Source organism: the organism of the source record quoted next, unplaced genomic scaffold, assembly GCF_019419815.1.
Source record: "Pyrus x bretschneideri cultivar Hongxiangsu unplaced genomic scaffold, Pyrus_bretschneideri_v1 Contig12, whole genome shotgun sequence".
Taxonomy (NCBI): Eukaryota; Viridiplantae; Streptophyta; class Magnoliopsida; order Rosales; family Rosaceae; genus Pyrus; species Pyrus x bretschneideri.
Window position 1 is genome coordinate 7,931,171 of NW_025999413.1, and position 17,744 is coordinate 7,948,914.

Below are 17,744 nucleotides of genomic sequence, written 5' to 3' on the forward strand. Positions count from 1 at the left end.
TGAACTTGAATATTTACACTATTTAGCTAACTTGCTTACTTTTAGGACTACTTTATCTTTACAACAACAAAAATTTAGTTGAATTGAAATAAAAGTTGGGAAAGGAGGTACAAAGATTTGAAATATTATTGGAGAAGTTCCCACAATTTGTCTGTGTATGATTTGAAGAATTTATTGAATTGTTCACATCTAAATATGAATATCAGAAACTAAAATTGCATTTTAAAAACAAGATTTAAACAAAGATTTGGAACTCCAGATTTGAGTTCAAACTATTACAAATACATTTTTTGGACTAACCGACTATGTTTTGCGTACTTTTTTTCTTCTTTTTTTTTTTTTATTTGAAGAACGTTTTGCGTACTATTTTGAGGAGGTGAAAATCTGTCATAATATGTGGTGGAATACCTCATAAAAATTATTTTATCCCATTTTATTAATGTTTTAAATAGTACTAATAAAGACGCAAAAGGCGTATGGCATTAGAATATAAATCAATTATTCACCAGATATTGCATTTTATTGCACAATGACTCAAACATTTGTCATCTTTCCCCCTTCATTATCTTCTTCAATATTAAAATAATATGATAGTGGTATCAAACACACTTATTTTTACTTCTAAATTATTTTTTTTAATTTTTAACCTTCAGGGTCCAATGACTTGAAAAAAAAAATCAACAATCAAATTAAAAAAAAATGTAAATAATAAAAAAAAATATGTAAATAGCACTATCCAACACATATGTGCATTTTCCCATTTGGTTTCCCTCAAAATATCCGAGGAGCATTTTCATTTTTGTGTCTCTCCGTGTTTCAGATTTGCTTTTTGGGGTCAATGTCGCATTTCATTATTTTAAGGTTTGTCGTGTTTGATCCAAGTGGCCCATAGGATAGGGACATGACCGAGAGGATTCTCGTCGGATTCTCTTTGTGAGGATTTTAGGGATTTCTTATCACATTCGTTCATTGTACATTATGCGGTCATAAATTATTGTAATTTTTTTTATTTAAAATTGAATATAAACAATACCTGACAAAAACTGACCGTACGATATACAATAAATGGATATGATTGGAGGATTCCTAAATCCTCACAAAGAGAATCTTCTCTTAGACATGACATCGCTTGCTAAATGCAAACTCACCCACTCCCTCGTGACATATCAACCTACAACATGTCTCTGTCTCAATCAATTACATACTACTATGCGTTAAATTTTTGTACATCGCAATGTTTTATGCTTTAGACTTTTATGCGTCGTAATGTGTTATGCGTTAAATTTTTACGCTTTGTAATGTGTTAGCGTTAAACTTTCATATATAGCAGTGAAATATTTTGTTTAACTTTTGTAACGCAACATTTTCATTCATTGAAGTCTTTCTTGCTCCACTGGCTCCTATTTATAACCAAGCACCAAGGGAGAAAAGTAACATATATTTTTCTATTAAGTAAATTGTAGCAATGATCCCTTAACTTTAACTCAATTGGAGTAATAATCTCTCAACTAAAAATTCATTACCATTGGTCCGTCAACTTTAATCTAATTGGAGAAATGGTCCCTCAACTTTAACTCAATTGGAACAATGGTCCCTCAAAATTTAACCCGATTGTAGCAATAGTCCTTCCAACATAACTCATTTTGACGAAATTTACGAAAATGATCATAGTTACACGTTTTGATTAGTTGAGGGACCTCAATTGTAACAATAGACATTCCAACATAACTTATTTTGACAAAATTCTGACGAAGTTGACGAAAAATACTATAGCTACATATTTTGATGAGTTGAGGAACTAATGATAATGTATTTTTAGTTGAGGAATAATTTTTACAATTTGATTAAAGTTAATAGATCATTACTACCGTTTACACTTTCCATTTGGTTCATGGGATCTGGCAATGAGTCGTTTTAGAAAAGCCTTCTGGTCCATTTTTCTATATTTGTAGCAAACGTCCAAGCCTGATAATGGAGTTGTTTGTTGGGGATAATATAAACAATATAATTAAACAAAAATTTATATATGAGAGCATCAACCAACATTGAATCATGTGGATAATCTAAACCATAACCAGTGTTTAAAATATTCACTAAATTGTTAATATTTTTGTTGAAATATAAAAAGAGTAAGGATTGATATGGAAAATGGGGTGAAATACAAACTTCACCCTATATCAGCAAGATATAGAAAAATCAATGAAGATCGACGATGTTTTCCGATTCAGTACATAAATTTTTTTGAAACCAACTATAGATTTCGAACTTTTGAATTTTTTTTGAGAAATTTTTCTTTAATTTCGATTAAATTTAAATGAGTTGATATACCAACCGTTGCAAGTTTTCATAATTTCCGTCGAAGCAAATCTATATCGATATTTTCATAAATTTGTTGAGGTGGGAGATTTGAATGTGAAATCTCATCCAATATTAAGTGGCAATATTTTTTAATAATCGAAAAATGTCGTATCATAAACTCTCGTAAATCCTTTTCAAAACATAAAAACACTTGTAAATCATCCTTAAGCTTGTCAAAGCCAATGGAACTTGCTGAAAATTATTTATCACACGTTGTATTTCCATAAATCATTATGTTTTGGGTTAAGCAAAGAAGATGGCAAAAGAATGGAAGGAATCTACCTCTGCCTGGGAATTGAATTGTAATTGCTGAAATGAATGCAACAAAATATTGTAAAATTTGACTGAGACGCAAACGTTCTAATTATGTTTGAGAATAAATTGTAGCATTGGTTCCTAACATGTGACATCTCACATCGATCAACGGAGATGAGGTGATCTGCTTTATATATACATGCCAACCTCCATATAGCACGAGGCCTTTTAGGAACTCACTGGCTTCGGCTTCCATCGGAACTCTAAAGTTAAACGAGTTCGGACGAGAGCGGTCTTAGGATGGGAAGTTCTCGTGTGAGTTTCCAGAAACAAAATCGTAAGGGCGTGGCGGCGACCCAAAGCGAACAATATCATACTACGATAGAGTCGAGACTAGGATGTGAAATAACACAATGATCGAATTGCAGTCTTGGTCCACCAAAAAATGATCAAATTGCAGTGTTGGTTTAAAAATAAAAAATTATTTTAAGTATTAGAATTTTTTTCTTCAACACATACTGCATCACAGTTTCAAATCCTCCTTTTTCCGGTGTAACTTAGTGCGTAGAATATCGCTTTTTTCAATGAAAACTAAATGTATCCCACATCAAACCGACAAAAAATTATCAAGGATTCTGCTTATCCATATATTTTCAAAAATGACTCGTTTAAAAGTATTATAAAATGATTAAAACATCTTGATGAAATTTTTTTTATTATAAATAATAATTGAAGTGCATTTTGAAAGAAACGATATTTATGTAAACAACACTTCAAATATATATATTTTTTAAATTCAGTTATTTTTAAATTACTTCCAAACACAAAAAAATGTTTACTCGTTTCGTTTCGGAAGGACAAAAGTCGTCCGAAAAATGGAAGGGTAAAGGAGACCTCCGCCTTTCGTTCAAGTCCCACTCCCACTTCACCATCTCTCAGTCGTCGTCGTCGTCTTCTTCTTCTTCTTCTTCTTCTTCTTCCACCCTCCACTGAACCAGATCATCACCATGGCCACTGCTCCCGCTGAAAATCCCGATACAACCATGACCCAAATCGAAGAAGAAGAAGCCCCTCAACAAGAAAGCCCTCATTCCGAACCACCACATTCCCAATCCACAACCCTAACCCTAGACCCCCCTCAAGACCAAGATATCCAACAAAACCCACCTCTCCAATCGCAGCCAAGCCCTAAAGGCAAATCCGATGAATTTCCCGCCCGATCTCCTCGTGGCACGACCACCACCACCACCACCACCATTACCTTCTACCGCCGTGGAACGAAGCGAAAGAAGTTGGGTTCGAAGCGGAAAGCCGCCGCTTCGGGGAACAGCAAGGCCCAGCAGAAGCTTCAGACCCAGAGAGAGATCCTAAATCCAATTCCCTTCGTGCCCGCCAAAAATCTCGACTTCGAGAAGCACGAGAAGCTCTTGAAGCGGCTCAACCTGTGGGACTTCGTCCACGTCGAGTTTGATCGGAATCTTCGGGTTGATCTTCTCGCTGAGTTAATTTCCAGTTTCAACCCCACCCAGCGGGGCAGCTACGTCAATGGGTCAAAGGTTAAGGTCAACCGGGCCGACTTGGCCCGGGCCTTGAAGCTTCCTTCAAAACCGGTGAAGAAGGGTGGTGCTGTGCCAGTAGCGGATGGTGCTGAGGAGCCTCCTGCAGAGGCTGCTTCGGAGGAGTCCATAGCTTTTATCGAAGAATTGGTATCGAATTGGGTGCTTTTGCACGAGGATACGTGGATGATGCCGAGCGAGGTGTTGAATTGGACTAAGGCAATCAAAGAGGGGCATTTTGTGAAGATGGACTGGGCTGGTTTGATTTGGTTCATGGTGGAGAAGGAGTTGGCTCAGGCCCCTAAATTGGGGGATTGTTACTATGCGTCACATTTGCAGTGTTTGATAAAATCACAGCACGCGAGGTTCCTTACGGTGAAGGAACAAGAGACTCCTCAGTTTGATGTTAATGCTGTTGATGTTGATGCGGTTGATGTTGATGCGGTTGATGTCGATGCAAAAATGGAAGAAGAGGAGGAGGAAGAGGATGGTAGCAGGGATGTAAAAATGGGCGGGGAGGATGATTTACATGGACACGGCGGATTGGAAGAGCACAACATTGAATTATGCCTTGGCCAAGACAATGTGGATACAGATGATTTTAGGCAAGAGCAAGACAACGATGTGGATACAGATGATTTTAGGCAAGAGCAAGACAATGTGGATAGTATGGATGTTAGGCAAGAGCAAGGCATTCTGGATAGAGCTGATATTAGGCAGGACAATGTTGATAGAACTGATGTTGGGCAAGAAAACCTCGAGAAATCTGGTGTCGAGAAGGAGCAAGTTGGGGTTGAGGATGTAATGGATTTTGAAGAATGTAAGGTGGAAGAGCCTGGCCAATGGTTTTTGGGTGGGCAGGGCAGTGCAAGTGAACCTGTTTTGCAGCGGTGTAATCTTCGTGGAGTTAATTTGGATTGTGGCGAGGAGGGGAAAAAAGATATGGAGTTTTTTGAAGGAATAGATGAAGAAGGAAATGAAGAGGAACTAGAAGAGGAGGAGGAGGAGGAGGAGGAGGAGCAGGAGGAGCAGGAGGAGGGAGGTTTTCACCTTTCACTTAAGGATAGGCCTTTAGAGGGTTTGGCCTCGGGTAGTCTTATTCATCCAATGGAAGTAGCACATAACCCTCTTAGTTTAGATATGTCAATGGGTGATCAGTTTGCTGGGGAGTTTCTTTCTTCAAGGGACGATAGTCGAATGCAGCCTGGTAGTTCCTCATTTTTTGGAAGTGGTGGTCTTGAGAGAGAGCTTGTCCATGAAAATGATAACTCTTCTCATCATCCTCTCAATGGTAATAAGCGGTTGAGGATGGGTGGCCCTTGGGATGGTAAGATGTCAGGTGGTGACTTTGATTCGTGCATGGAGCAAATGCAGCACTGGATGGAAAAGGCTAAGATGGTGTATACGCAGAAAGAACAAGTTTGCGAGCAATCGATGGTTGACCAGCGGATGTTACTGGATGAGTTACAGCAAAGGGAGGAGGTGATTGGTCACTTGCAGAGGGCCAAGGCTGAAGAGCAGCAGAAGAGAAAAATGGAGATGTATCGGCTTGAGCGTGAACTCTATGTAATGGGAAAGCTCTTGGATGGCTATAGGAAGGCTTTGAAGGAAACACAAAAAGCATTTGCTGAATATAGAGCACGTTGTCCACAATCTGATGAGCCACTCTACAGGGATGTTCCTGGGTCAGGTGGTCTTGTTTTGAGCACCATGGAACTGGCGAAGCAACGCCTAAAGAAAGAAGAAGAGGAAAGGATGACCCGTCTGCTGCTTGAAAGACAGATTAAGGACTTTGAAGCTGGGTGGGTTAGCAAATTTGAAGCACACCCCAGAGTGTTGAATTACTGAGTAACAGGTTGCAAGATGTAGAGTTGGAAGTGAAACTTCTGATTGAACGGATTGCAAAACAGAGGATTCCAGAAATACCAGAATCTGCTCCAAATGGAAATGAATGATGCTTGGTGAGTCATCTGATTGTGCTTCCAATACACATGTTGTCTTAGTAAGTTATTTGATTAATCTTATTAATAGAGTATATATCTTAATATAATTCTAAGATCTTAATGTTCTTGTTTGTTGCAAAATTTTACTTGATTATCACAGTGCTGTATTGGGGATTAATTTTTCATAAATGATTACATTTTCCATAGTTCCCTTGCATCTATATCTCTCAATGACACTATGACCTTATTGTATTTCGATTTATTAATAAAAGTAAAGGAATAGATTGAAACATGGCACAACTCTAACTTTCCATTCCTTTTACATCAACACAATCCCTGATGGGGATAAACACCAATACTTTTCATGCCTTGCCTAACTATTTTATGCTGGATATGGAACTGTTTTAAGATCGGATCAATTGGTGAAGGTTCAGGGGTGGAAGAAGATGTTGTGCAGTGGAGAGTTTCTTTACATGGAGAGAGAGATGATGTTCAAAGCTCCTCTTGAGTAGCTTTTTATCTGGATAGTTTCTATTCGGAAACTGTCTGTAGACTGTAGCTAACTTGATAAAAGAGAGGATGATTTAAGTGAAGTTCTGATCTGTGTGCAAAGGGTTGCAGTAGTATTGTCATTGTTTGTTGCATGGTCTGCTGGCATGGGGGTGGTTGTGGCTTTTTTCTTCCTGTCTTGGAGATTGAAAATGGATTTTAGTTCAAGACAGATAAGGTTCATTGACGAATGTTTTCAGTTCTTATATTCTCCTATTGCTTTGGCAGGCGTCAACAGTAAACAGAAAACAAGCTTTGGTTAATATGCATGTTTAGTATTTTAATCATCCAAGTGGAAATTATAGCTCTATTAGTGGTGGTAGCCCTGGCCCTTGACCGTTGAGGCTGTTGATCCCTTTTTGGCATCGAACTTTCTTATATAATCATTTCGATAGAAAAGATGGCATTATTTGTCGTAATGTTTTATTGCCCAGAAAATTAGTGGTAGTTGTTCTTACTTACTGTCTAAACCAGAAACTGCAGTGAGTGATGATAAAAGCTTAGCTGATGTCAATGTAAACTCGTGACTTTATTTTCATGTCCGAACTCTGTAGCAAGATTTTGAGGAAGCTAATAATTAGTTTTTAATCACTTTATCACATGATGGATTTTTATGCAGGTTACTGTTCTGCAAACGTATGCTAGAAAGCCTGGTGCATCGTTTGACGGGATTTGGAGGCAATATACAAGGAAGATCATTGTTTTTTGCAGTGTTTGTTGCTGACATTAGCCTCTTACTTCACTGGTAGTCAGTCGGCTTTATATTGTAGGTCATATACTAGCTCGTACTGTATCGGTAGTAAATATATTTGAAGCTTTTGCACATCAGGATATGCTTCTCAATGCCAATGAATGATAAACAAGCTGCTTAAGTTATCTTCGTTTCCGCATCATTTGTGTAAGATTAGAAGCATTCATATTGGTCTTTTTATATCTATCCAGGACCCCATTTGGCAGGGCCCTTTTCTTTGTAAAGGCTTTCGCCTGAGTTATGAGCCATTGAAATCGGTCTATCTTGCCTGCCGGAAACCATAATTACGCGATGATCATACTAATGTCTTGCGAGTAGGATTCGCTTTTACTTTGTTTATCTATTGTGTTTATAATCCAGCATTGAACCGGTTTGATCTGCTGGAACGATGCCTTATAAACAGTTAACGCAATAGAATTTGTGGATAAACCGCGGACCGATCCCTTCATGTTTTGTGTATAAAATTCCCTCAAAATATCGCAGAACACGGAGAAAATCTTCTGATTATGTTACTGTGGATAAAATTCCCTCAAAATATCCAAGAACATGGAGAACATCCTGACTGCAGTCGCTGCACTACGTCAGCCTTTCTCTGCATGCGCATGCCAGTCCCATGCAAGTGCGCTTATCAGTGAGGCTGATGCAGCGACCGCTCGCATGAAGTTCTCAAGCGCATGGCGCGTTTCATCAGAGGAGCTCTAGACCACATAGCATCGGTAAATTGAAGTCACAACCCGAGCGATGGTGAATGTCAGGAATTGTGTTGAGCAAATCAGTAAGACATGCAGAATATAGGGAGGTCGGAAATATACATCTACATGCTCCATCTCAAATAGTGGGAAAGATACGATAATAAATAAAAATTCAGAGCATAAATGGAGCTCTGTAACATAAAATCTTTGCCTACAATGTCAAGAAAGTGCAAGAGACATTTCTACGATCGCCTCATTTACAAACCTCAGCTAGAGCCGGTGTGTTGAACCAGAATTTCATCGAAGAAACTGCTTGAACCCCATGCGAGAACTCTGTTAGCGACAATCTCAAGCAGCCAGGTTGCAAGGAACAAGGTTGGCTCGACTTTCATGCTCCTCCACCACACAATCCTGGCAAGGAGGAAGAGATTAACATGCGCTTGTTTCAGTCGCTTAACACTATTTCGAACCAGGCTAAAAAGAAGAGTTGTTCTCAAAACCCCCCGGAATAAAAACAGGAAGCTGGTTTGAGGTAGAATCACGTCTGAATCTGGATTCCCTAGGCAAGTTCAGCCCTGCCCTCTCTTGGCCCTCTCTTAAACCCAAATCCCTTTCATTTCTCAAAGTATCCCTCACTGGTACACTCAAAAGCGGGCCACCAAAGAAGATAGAATCCCCTGTGTACATCAGTTTCTCCACTTCTTGTGCTGGAGGCTTTGCTGCAGAAGATGAAGGCACCCGTGGCGGAATAACTGGTCTTCTACTATAGCTTGCTTCTGCATTAGGATTTGAAAATCCTGTTTGTATGGATGACCGGTTTCGAGCTTCAGAAGCCGACACAGGAACTGAGATGTATCGCCCTGCTTCTTGGTCCCAAACAACAGATGTCCTTCGGACATCCCTGAAAAGAGAAGTAGGTGGAGCTGAAAGCAGCATCGAATCAGTAGTACTTCCCCTCTGCATAATTGGAGCTGAAAGTTGTAACGGATCAGCTGTACTTCCTCTCTGCATGATCCTTTCATCAAATCCCATGCTGACATTAGGCAATGTTGCCTTGGCAGTTAATGGACGGTCAGGAACTAAGCTGGGGACTGAAGTGGCAGAGCTAAAACGTCCCACACCCGGAGCCTGTGGCAGAGGGCTAAGTGTGACCGCTTCTTGAACATGGGTCGGACTACTGAAGCTACTTACGCTTTGAGTCCCAGTTTCATACTCATCTCGGCTACCTTGACTTGGAGCATAGGAATTTCTCGACAACCTCAGATCATTCTTCATCTCTTTATTTGCCCCCGTATCAGTGCTTAAACTACTCCGCACACTCATATTGCCACTTGAACTGAGTTCAAGATCAGGCTTATCCAGTGGTCGTAGAACGGAGGATGATGCCCTGGCCTTGGCTGCTGCTCTCATGGCCTCAGTGGAATCCAATTTTGCAAGCTTCCAAGCACTAATGCGGACAGGCCTTTTAGGACCTTTTTGCTCTCTTTCTGTAGTTCCAGCTGCGTCTGGATCAATAGTTGATGGGACCATTCCAGGCTCCAAATGCGGTACAACTTCCTCCTAACATAGCAAAGCTTGTGTCAAGTATAAAATACATATAAAGTTTTTCTTCTTCATAGTAAACTTGAAAAATAAAAAATAAAAGTATCAAACTGAAGACTGGAAACGTAGTTGAGGGTCAATGCTGTGAACCCATTCTTATAAGCCACTAAAGGAGATATCTTTTCAGTAGGGATCCTTGCTAGTTTTCTTCTAGCTCCAGGTGGATATCTTTTCCACGTGGTTTCTTTTCCTCTTTTGTAAATTCTTTCCCTTTTTATAAAATTCTTTCGTTTCCTTTCAAAAAAAATAAGCCACTAAAGGAGGACTGACAAATTATGGAGAAAGGAAGAAGATTTGAAAGGCTAGACAACGTCACAACGGTAAGACATTTAGAAAAAGAGTTGTTCCTTACAAAAATGAAAATCGTTAATTGTACTATTTAAGTCATCATCTGGATCCAGATAATGAATCCTCATACTTGAAATTGGACATGAAAATTAACTTGTTTTATATGCACACACGTAAATTCAAAAAGGGCCCTTGTTAGATCGCCACTACATTAATATAGAGAAATAGTAGGAAACAATGGAGAAAAGACCAAAGTTTTGGAATTACAAAAATCTACATGAACCTTATAAAAAATGTTGACAAAAACACAGCATGCTCAAACCTCAAACTGTAATGACCTAGGCAAGTTATGAAAGACATCGCAGATTTAATTTACATCCCAAATTTTCTTGGCAAAGGTGAGAATAAAGGGGTTGCTGAAATAAAAGAACTTCAAAATGAGAAAGAGAGAATTTTAACCAATCGACAAAGCTCCAGCCCAATTCTATCTTAAGACCAGGGAGATGAGTAACTATGTTTTAGAAAATTAATCCAATGAGCAAGGATAATAAAAGTTTTTAAGTGGGCACGCCAATATAAAACTGTTTCAATAAATGTAAACCAAGATAATAAAGTGAATACTAAAGTACCTGATAATCCACAAATACTCTGGGAGGGGTACACCATGCACCCTTGTATTGCAGACCTAAAGAACTTCCTCCACTCAAGCCAGTTGTAGCCGATCCTGTTGGGGAGTGCATGTAATTTTGGAAAGCCTCATCGACAGATGCTCCTCCAGGTGCCTCACTCATCGCTCTCATTGCCACGACATACTCATAGGTTGTAATACCCTAATTCAAATTCAAAACATAAGATTATTTCACTTAAGCCCCACTATGGCTAAACTTTCGCATCACGAAAAATGAATTCAACGAAAAGGAACTGACCTTCCTAATAAGTATCATGTGGAAGAAGAACAGTTCGCAAAGTGGAACACATGCCAGCATAGAAACTGCAGTGCATACAGCCTACAGAAATGAGAACCAACGTCAACAGAGGATTACTTTACAATTGATACCGGAAAAATATTAGGAAGCTAACTTTAGTTTAAAGTATTTAAAATATAATACGTACCACAACTGTGGCAAATGGGGGACGTGTGAAACCATTTCCAAGTCTATCAATAATTTCTGCCTCCATGTTTGTCTTATTAACAAAGCAGCGAACCAGGACAGCAATACCAACTCCAGCTTCAATAACAAGCTGAACCGAAATGGGGGGAGACAGAGAGCATCTTAGTACCACAAAGATTAAAAATGTATTTAATAATCATCGGACTGCAATACCTACCCAAAGAAGACTGGTGGCCATCAAACATATAAAAGTCATGTAATTTTTGTGTCCGACGCAATTGTTAAGCCACTGCAGTCATGTATATATTGAGGTTACTTAAGAGAGGATTTTAAAAAATGTCAACCAACAACAAGTTGCAGAAGATCTGCCCATATGGAGCACTTGAAGCAACAAGAAAAATACCCGACAGTGGTGATCAAATCCATCCACGCATTTATCACAACTTCTACAGTGTTTGCTGAACTTGCGGACCTGCAACATGAAAAGTATTCATGGGTAATAAAAAAGAATATTTAAACAAGTCAACTGGCAATAATCTATTGAGAGGGAGTATGAGATCATAACTTTAAACCCTTCTATAGCTTTTTCTTTGGAAACGAAGCAGATTCACAACTTCCCATACAATAATTTAGGAGTAGGTAGCTTGATAAAGAAACACATGAGAACTAAAAAGACTAGAACTGATGAATCTTTAAATTGAGAAATTATGATACTACGTTTGTAAAAATGCCAAACCTCAGCATTGCACAATGTGCAGAACAAAGCATCTTCACCACCCTGATTCTCAGTTGCCCCTTCCTGTGGTTGGCGGCAATCTTCGTGTACAAACAACGCACAGCAAATTCCTCCAATGCAATTCCCGGTTGTGGGTTCTTCTGGAATATTGACAACCCCAAGTTCTCCTACTGACCCTTTCCTACTAGAGTTAGCTCCACCCAAAGAACTTCTGGAAACTGATGATGGAGAAGAATGGCCTGTGGTGGCTTCTTCAAACTTTCTCGGCAAGTCTTTTGCTGATAACCTGTGATTTGGATCGATACCATTTGGAACTCCATTTCCAAACTTGGACATAATTCCAGGATCTGCAGGGTTTATTGCAGTACATCGAACATAAAGAATGAAGACGAGCAGTGCCTGCAAGGCCATGGAAAGATTATGGGAATAACATCAGGCATAAAAGCGATTTCTATTATAAAAGAAATGAAATGAGTTGTCATTCTGAATGAATGGCTCAAGATTGGGCTAAAGGTTAGCGCATTACATAATGTGACTGGCATAGAGAATCAATTTTGGAAGAAACTCTGAAGTCTACAAACTCTATCTAGTTTGGCCCCATCAAATTACTTATCTTTGAAAAAAAAAGTAATCATATTTGAAAACCTTATAAAGAACGAGCTCTCATCTCCATTTCCAACATCTAGAATAAGAATGATGAAACTTCTCGGAAGCTGACAGGATTCAATCCCATAATTCTCAGATTGGGGACTGAAGGCCAGCTTTTGATTAGTACATAAAGTGGATCAGATCACGGAATACATTCAAAAGCAAAGACTAACAGCATTTTTTCCTCCATTGTTTTCCCGACATACATATCTATAAAGACAATGCATGCGTGTAAGATAATGAAACTGTTGGCAAATTTAATATTATTTTTATTATATTAAACTAATTAATTGAATGGAAATTAGAAGTTAAGCCTTTTTTGTAGAAATATGTGTCTATCCTAATGAAGAGTTAGCTTTTGACTTTTCATGAATGGTCACATGTTTTCCAAAGAGATATCTCAAATTCTATAAATAGGGAAACCTATAAACATAAAATAATTTTTTCATCATACATATATTCATACATATAGTGCACTAATATTAGAGATTTTGAGTCCATATGAGAGAGTATTCAACACAATCGTGGTTCATGGAGCCTTGTGATTTGGAGTGCTGCTATTACAAGGACGTGGTCGTTGTATCTTGGGAGACAAGCGTTGATCAACCATGAGCACTGTAGTGGGGTGTAAACTTGTCTTAAGGACAAAGTATCCAACCCTTATCTCGACCATATTTTCACGTTTTTCTAATCCATTATGTCATGTTCATTTAATATTGGTTACTCATGTGCATGCATTACTTGATATATAATTGTATGAATTATTTCTTAATTTTCTATGTGACTTAATATAGCAATTAGACCCAATTTTTCTAACAAAACTTTACAGACAACGAAAATGCTTATGTACGTCACATCAAATCATTTCACTTACCACAGGAGAGTAACCACCAATCAAAACATATTCCCAGATACGGCCTCCAAGGAAGGGAGCAAAGAAAGCATAGAAGGCAACCACCAACAAGCAAAATACAGTAATAGCGCCAACCTGCCAAAATTAAACAACACAGTTTATTTGATAATTCGATAAACTAGTCAGTAAGAAAGCACAATGAAACAAGAAAATGTAATTCAGCAGTCCAGAAAACGGGTAGATACATGGACAAAAGGAAAATTAACAAATTCCACCAAGCTAGGTTTAAGTCTAACAAACATAAACTCGAGCATTCGAGCTTTTTCTTCTGTTTTCGCTTTAGTTGGAACCAAATGGTAAAATTTCATCCCAATATTCCTAACCACAAAGTAAAGCCGTACCTCAGGGACCTAACTAACAGTTAGAGCAATAATGTTAGCCAAAAAGATTTGATCTTTTACACAAATTGACAAATCAAAACCCACATTCAGAAATAAAGATCAGATTTTTATTTTCTTGATAAGACGATATCCTAAACTACTCTATTCACGGGGAGGGCGCACACTCCCCTAGCCAACCGCCCTAAACCGCCTATGGAGAACCGGGATCAGATAAAGTTCAGCCTTTCTGGGCAAAACCCACATCAGCAAGTGGTTTAAGAAGAGATGTAAATACCTGGAAGGTGTGAGCAGGCAGTTGCCATCCATGTTTTCTCACCATAACTACCCAATTCAGAGCAAACCCACCAAAACCCTAGCTACCACGCACAAACCAGAGAGTGGAGGAGGACTAGAAATACAATAAAACTGAGAGAGAGAGAGAGTGTGTGTGTTTCCCTCTCTAACCCAAAACCCAAAATTAAAATACAATTTTGGTGAACCCCAAATGGAAATAAAGAAAACTTGGTCTCCTCTAAATTGCCATATAGCCCACAGATAATGCAAATGTTAACCAAAAAACCAAAAGAAAAAAAGTTGAAATCGTTTTGAGAAAAGGGAAAAAAGAAAACCCAGTTGTGGAAATGCAAGGCGGAGGAGGAGGATGAGATTCTGTTGAAAAATGGGTCAAAGAGAATGAGTGAGAAAAGGAGTAGAGCTTGGAATTTGCTGCTGAGGAATTAGCAGAGAAAAAAGCCAAAAACAAAAATACAGAAAAAGGAGGGGCGTTGACAGATTGAATCCTCAACCATTTTGTGAAGATGTAAGTGTAATATCTGTATTAGGTATGCTTTTGGTAGCAAAATATGGTGTTTTGGTGCGTTATATGTGGGTGGACCCCACCGCACATACTTTTCTCTCTCTCTTCTTCTCTTCTGTCTCTCTCCTCAACTTTACTCTTTATTTCATGTTTTTGTTAGTTTTCTTGGCATATTTTACAATTGATTTTATTTCCTTAATTGTCTTTTGATCACTTTAACAGAGCATCAATTAAATATTTATTCCAATATTTTAAGGAACTTCTTTGATTAGGCTTGGCTTATGATGACACCTTGCATGCGAGTAAATTACACAAAGGTAAAAATTAGAAGACGCGGATTTTAAAAATATTAGTACAAGAATATCGTTGAATATGAGATAATTATACTTTGAAAGGATGTCCTTAATTCCTTTATTTTTTTGTCACCGCTCGATTGTTCAATTACCGGAAATTGTTAGGCATTGCACTGTTTATAATTCATCAGGCTAATTATTTCTTTGTTTAGCTTTTCTTTGGCTGCTGTCTCGAATATGGTGCCATTTAGTCCCATATTGTAAGCAAAAGAAATGCTAAAAGTATCTTCAAAGGAAATGTTAAACTGTCTAAATCAATAATAATGGTAACAAAAGATAGCATTAATATTTTCCAACTGAGAAGCCAAATCTGATGTGGCATGACATGAATTGACATTTCTCTTCCTTGCTACCAAATTTGACAGCACCTTCAGATTTTTTTTTAATTAATTATTAAATGCTTTTTATTAATTTTTTATTAGTTTAAAGCATTATACTTTTGTTACTTTTCATTCCTAATGCAAAGAAAGTACATAAATTATTATTTTATGTTTAAAATTTAACATATCGGTTGGATAACAAAAGTTTAAAAGATGTCAAAGTGTCATGTAAGCCTTCAAATTAAATTTTAGGTTTAAAATGTGACATCTTCTTTGAAGATGGTCTAAAGAGACTCTCTGATTCCCATGAATTTTCCATCATCTCATATTTTTGGCACAAGAAAATTATAAAAAATATACCAAAAACATGAGTTGGTGGAGAGTTCATGAAGAGTCGTACTTTTGAAAGTCTCTTAGCATTTCTCTTGTAAGCAATTCTATAAATGATTGCTTTCCCTACAATATATTTGAGTCGTTTGAGACAAAGTATTGAGAGGCCTTGGATTACATTCTTATTTTTTCCAAGATCCATAAAGCAAAACCCTAAACCCCATACAAGCATCCTAAACCCAAGAAATACAAACCAACTTGTCTCCCTCTCGTCGATCTCCACCCAAGACAAACTCTTGTACAAGTTTCAAGGAAAAATTCCTTTCTTTCTAAACATGTTTCCTTCTTCATCCAAAGCTTTAGAACTCAATTCTTTGAAGCTTTTAACATCTTCTACGCTACGTACCTTCCGAATAGCTTACATAGCATGCACGTACTTTCCGTTGTAGTACAAAACCTGATAGAAATTTACGATCATTGTTACTTAAGCGAATACATCATAGCATATGCCAAGTATGAGTTTAAGGTGTTGGTCGCAATAAACTTTTATACCAGAACGAAAAATTTACAACGACTTCTAGCTAGACATAGGTTGCTTCTGCTGCATTTGCCTCTTGATCATTTAAAAGAGTTTATAGAAGTTGTGCTGCATTTGCAGGTTGGTAAAATTGCAACTATAGTTTTGCAGAAAAACTTGAACGCAACAGCTCGTCGGATTCAAATTTATGCAAGTTGTTCTTATTTTTCTGCAGATACAGTTTTGTCTGTGCAGTACTATTGGGAACCATATTTGGCACTGTTTACAGAACGGTGTATTTTTGTGTCATTGTCAACAATGGGTATTTTATTAGTGCTTCTGGTGTACCTTAGTTAAGGACTTACTTGGGGATCAAAGAAGGAACTGTCAAGCTTTCCTAATGTTTATGTAGATAAATAATTAGGTGACTTTCAAAGTGAGATTTTTTACTACCTCACAGTTTAACGTTAATTCTCGTTCATCTTGAGAGACACTCTTTAACATTTATTTTCTATATAATGGGATGGTGGAGCCTTTCTGCTTTGATGAAGGGTGCGCAAGTTTTCTATTCTGGTTGGGAATTGTGTCTACATTTGCTCATCATTTCTACGTGTACATTTATTGAGATAATTTTGTCAATTTTCTAGGTTTTGAATAAGAGACTACTAAGTTGTTTGGAAGTGAACGGTGAAGATTGACTTTAAAATTGACTATAAGAAATCAAACGGTGAAGATTGTTTAAAAAGTCGAACTACTAAGTAGACTGGACTACAGAAAACAAAGCCCTTAAATAAGTGGGAAATTTAGAGAGGAATGTTCAAAATTGTAGACTTTCAAATTTAATTCACTCACATTGGTATTTGAAAAATATACAGATCAAGAAAATGGACTTTGGCATTCCTTGGCAACCCCATACTCCTCAACAAAAAAGTGTGGCTGAAAATGAAATGCAGCATTCATGAACATGTGTGGCAAGAACTAGAAGTGTGTTGAAAAACAATAACTTAACTCCCAATGAATTCTAAGGCAGAGTTTAGTTTTGGGAACCCTAAAAATTCTTTCATGAAGACTTGGTCTCTGGGAAAAATCATTGAGAACCCTAACTCATGTGCAAATGTATGAGTTAGAGTGTCAGAGTTAGAGTATGACTTAGCTATTTTTTCGACTTATTTCTCTGTAATGTAACAATAGAAAACAACTACTGCTGTCAACACACCTGCTCATGAATGATGAGTTGATTATAAATTAGTGTTACTTATCGTGTGACTCAGTTCAACTTCCCTTCCTCATATCATTGCATCAATAATAGTATAGGTTGTACTTAAAATATTAAGTTAATCAACATGATGAATGTCACACCAAACAAGAATAGTCTTGAATTGGAAGGATTTATTATAGATATCATGAATGCGAATCACATGATGTATAATTTTATACGTTATAATAGCAAAAAGGGACGATATAATTGTTACATTTAAATTTTATAATTTGTATTAATTAAAAAAAATAGAATCAAAATTATAATTTAAATAAAATTATAACATTATGTAAATATAGTTTGAGTAGATTGAAAAATTACTTTGAAGTTCCCTAAAAATGTGAGAGATTACGAGTTCGATTCTCCAAGCTAATGAGTCTACTCGACTGTGGTCACGGCAGAATGAAATTCCTTATAACCTCTTCA

General features: G+C 37.5%; 3 protein-coding genes across 4 annotated transcripts; 2 read left to right on the plus strand and 1 right to left on the minus strand.

Annotated features, from left to right (window-relative positions):
- Window positions 1–3,620: 3,620 nt before the first annotated feature.
- On the plus strand, window positions 3,621–5,362 carry LOC125474554. The gene is made up of 2 exons (XM_048578481.1): window positions 3,621–5,211; window positions 5,328–5,362. Exons 1-2 carry the CDS (start codon window positions 3,621–3,623, stop codon window positions 5,360–5,362), a joined length of 1,626 nt encoding a protein of 541 aa, XP_048434438.1.
- LOC103941118 lies at window positions 5,359–7,537 on the plus strand. The gene is made up of 2 exons (XM_009351304.3): window positions 5,359–6,130; window positions 7,281–7,537. The coding sequence occupies exon 1, from the start codon at window positions 5,367–5,369 to the stop codon at window positions 6,015–6,017; it is 651 nt and encodes a 216-aa protein (XP_009349579.2). The 5' UTR covers window positions 5,359–5,366; the 3' UTR covers window positions 6,018–6,130; window positions 7,281–7,537.
- A 708-nt stretch (window positions 7,538–8,245) lies between these two features.
- On the minus strand, window positions 8,246–14,563 carry LOC103941117 (probable protein S-acyltransferase 19). Of its 2 annotated transcripts, XM_009351303.3 has the most exons (9): window positions 14,019–14,563; window positions 13,365–13,478; window positions 11,843–12,241; window positions 11,510–11,578; window positions 11,324–11,395; window positions 11,108–11,236; window positions 10,921–11,001; window positions 10,624–10,824; window positions 8,246–9,664 (listed from the first exon to the last, which is right to left on the minus strand). In XM_009351303.3, exons 1-9 carry the CDS (start codon window positions 14,061–14,063, stop codon window positions 8,579–8,581), a joined length of 2,196 nt encoding a protein of 731 aa, XP_009349578.2. In that variant the 5' UTR covers window positions 14,064–14,563; the 3' UTR covers window positions 8,246–8,578. The 2 variants fall into 2 exon arrangements, with proteins under 2 accessions (XP_009349578.2, XP_048434305.1); XM_048578348.1 differs by lacking the exons at window positions 13,365–13,478; window positions 14,019–14,563 and adding an exon at window positions 12,369–12,515.
- Window positions 14,564–17,744: the final 3,181 nt, after the last annotated feature.

Coding starts and splice junctions, on each gene's coding strand:
- LOC125474554 (XM_048578481.1), top strand. CDS start 3,621: ATGGCCACTGCTCCCGCTGAAAATCCCGATACAACCATGACCCAAATC. Junction 5,212..5,327: donor GGAGGAGCAGGAGGAGGGAG/GTTTTCACCTTT, acceptor ATGGGTGATCAG/TTTGCTGGGGAGTTTCTTTC.
- LOC103941118 (XM_009351304.3), top strand. CDS start 5,367: ATGCAGCCTGGTAGTTCCTCATTTTTTGGAAGTGGTGGTCTTGAGAGA.
- LOC103941117 (XM_009351303.3), bottom strand. CDS start 14,063: ATGGTGAGAAAACATGGATGGCAACTGCCTGCTCACACCTTCCAG. Junction 11,579..11,842: donor GCACATTGTGCAATGCTGAG/GTTTGGCATTTT, acceptor TTCATGTTGCAG/GTCCGCAAGTTCAGCAAACA. Junction 10,825..10,920: donor ACATGATACTTATTAGGAAG/GTCAGTTCCTTT, acceptor AATTTGAATTAG/GGTATTACAACCTATGAGTA.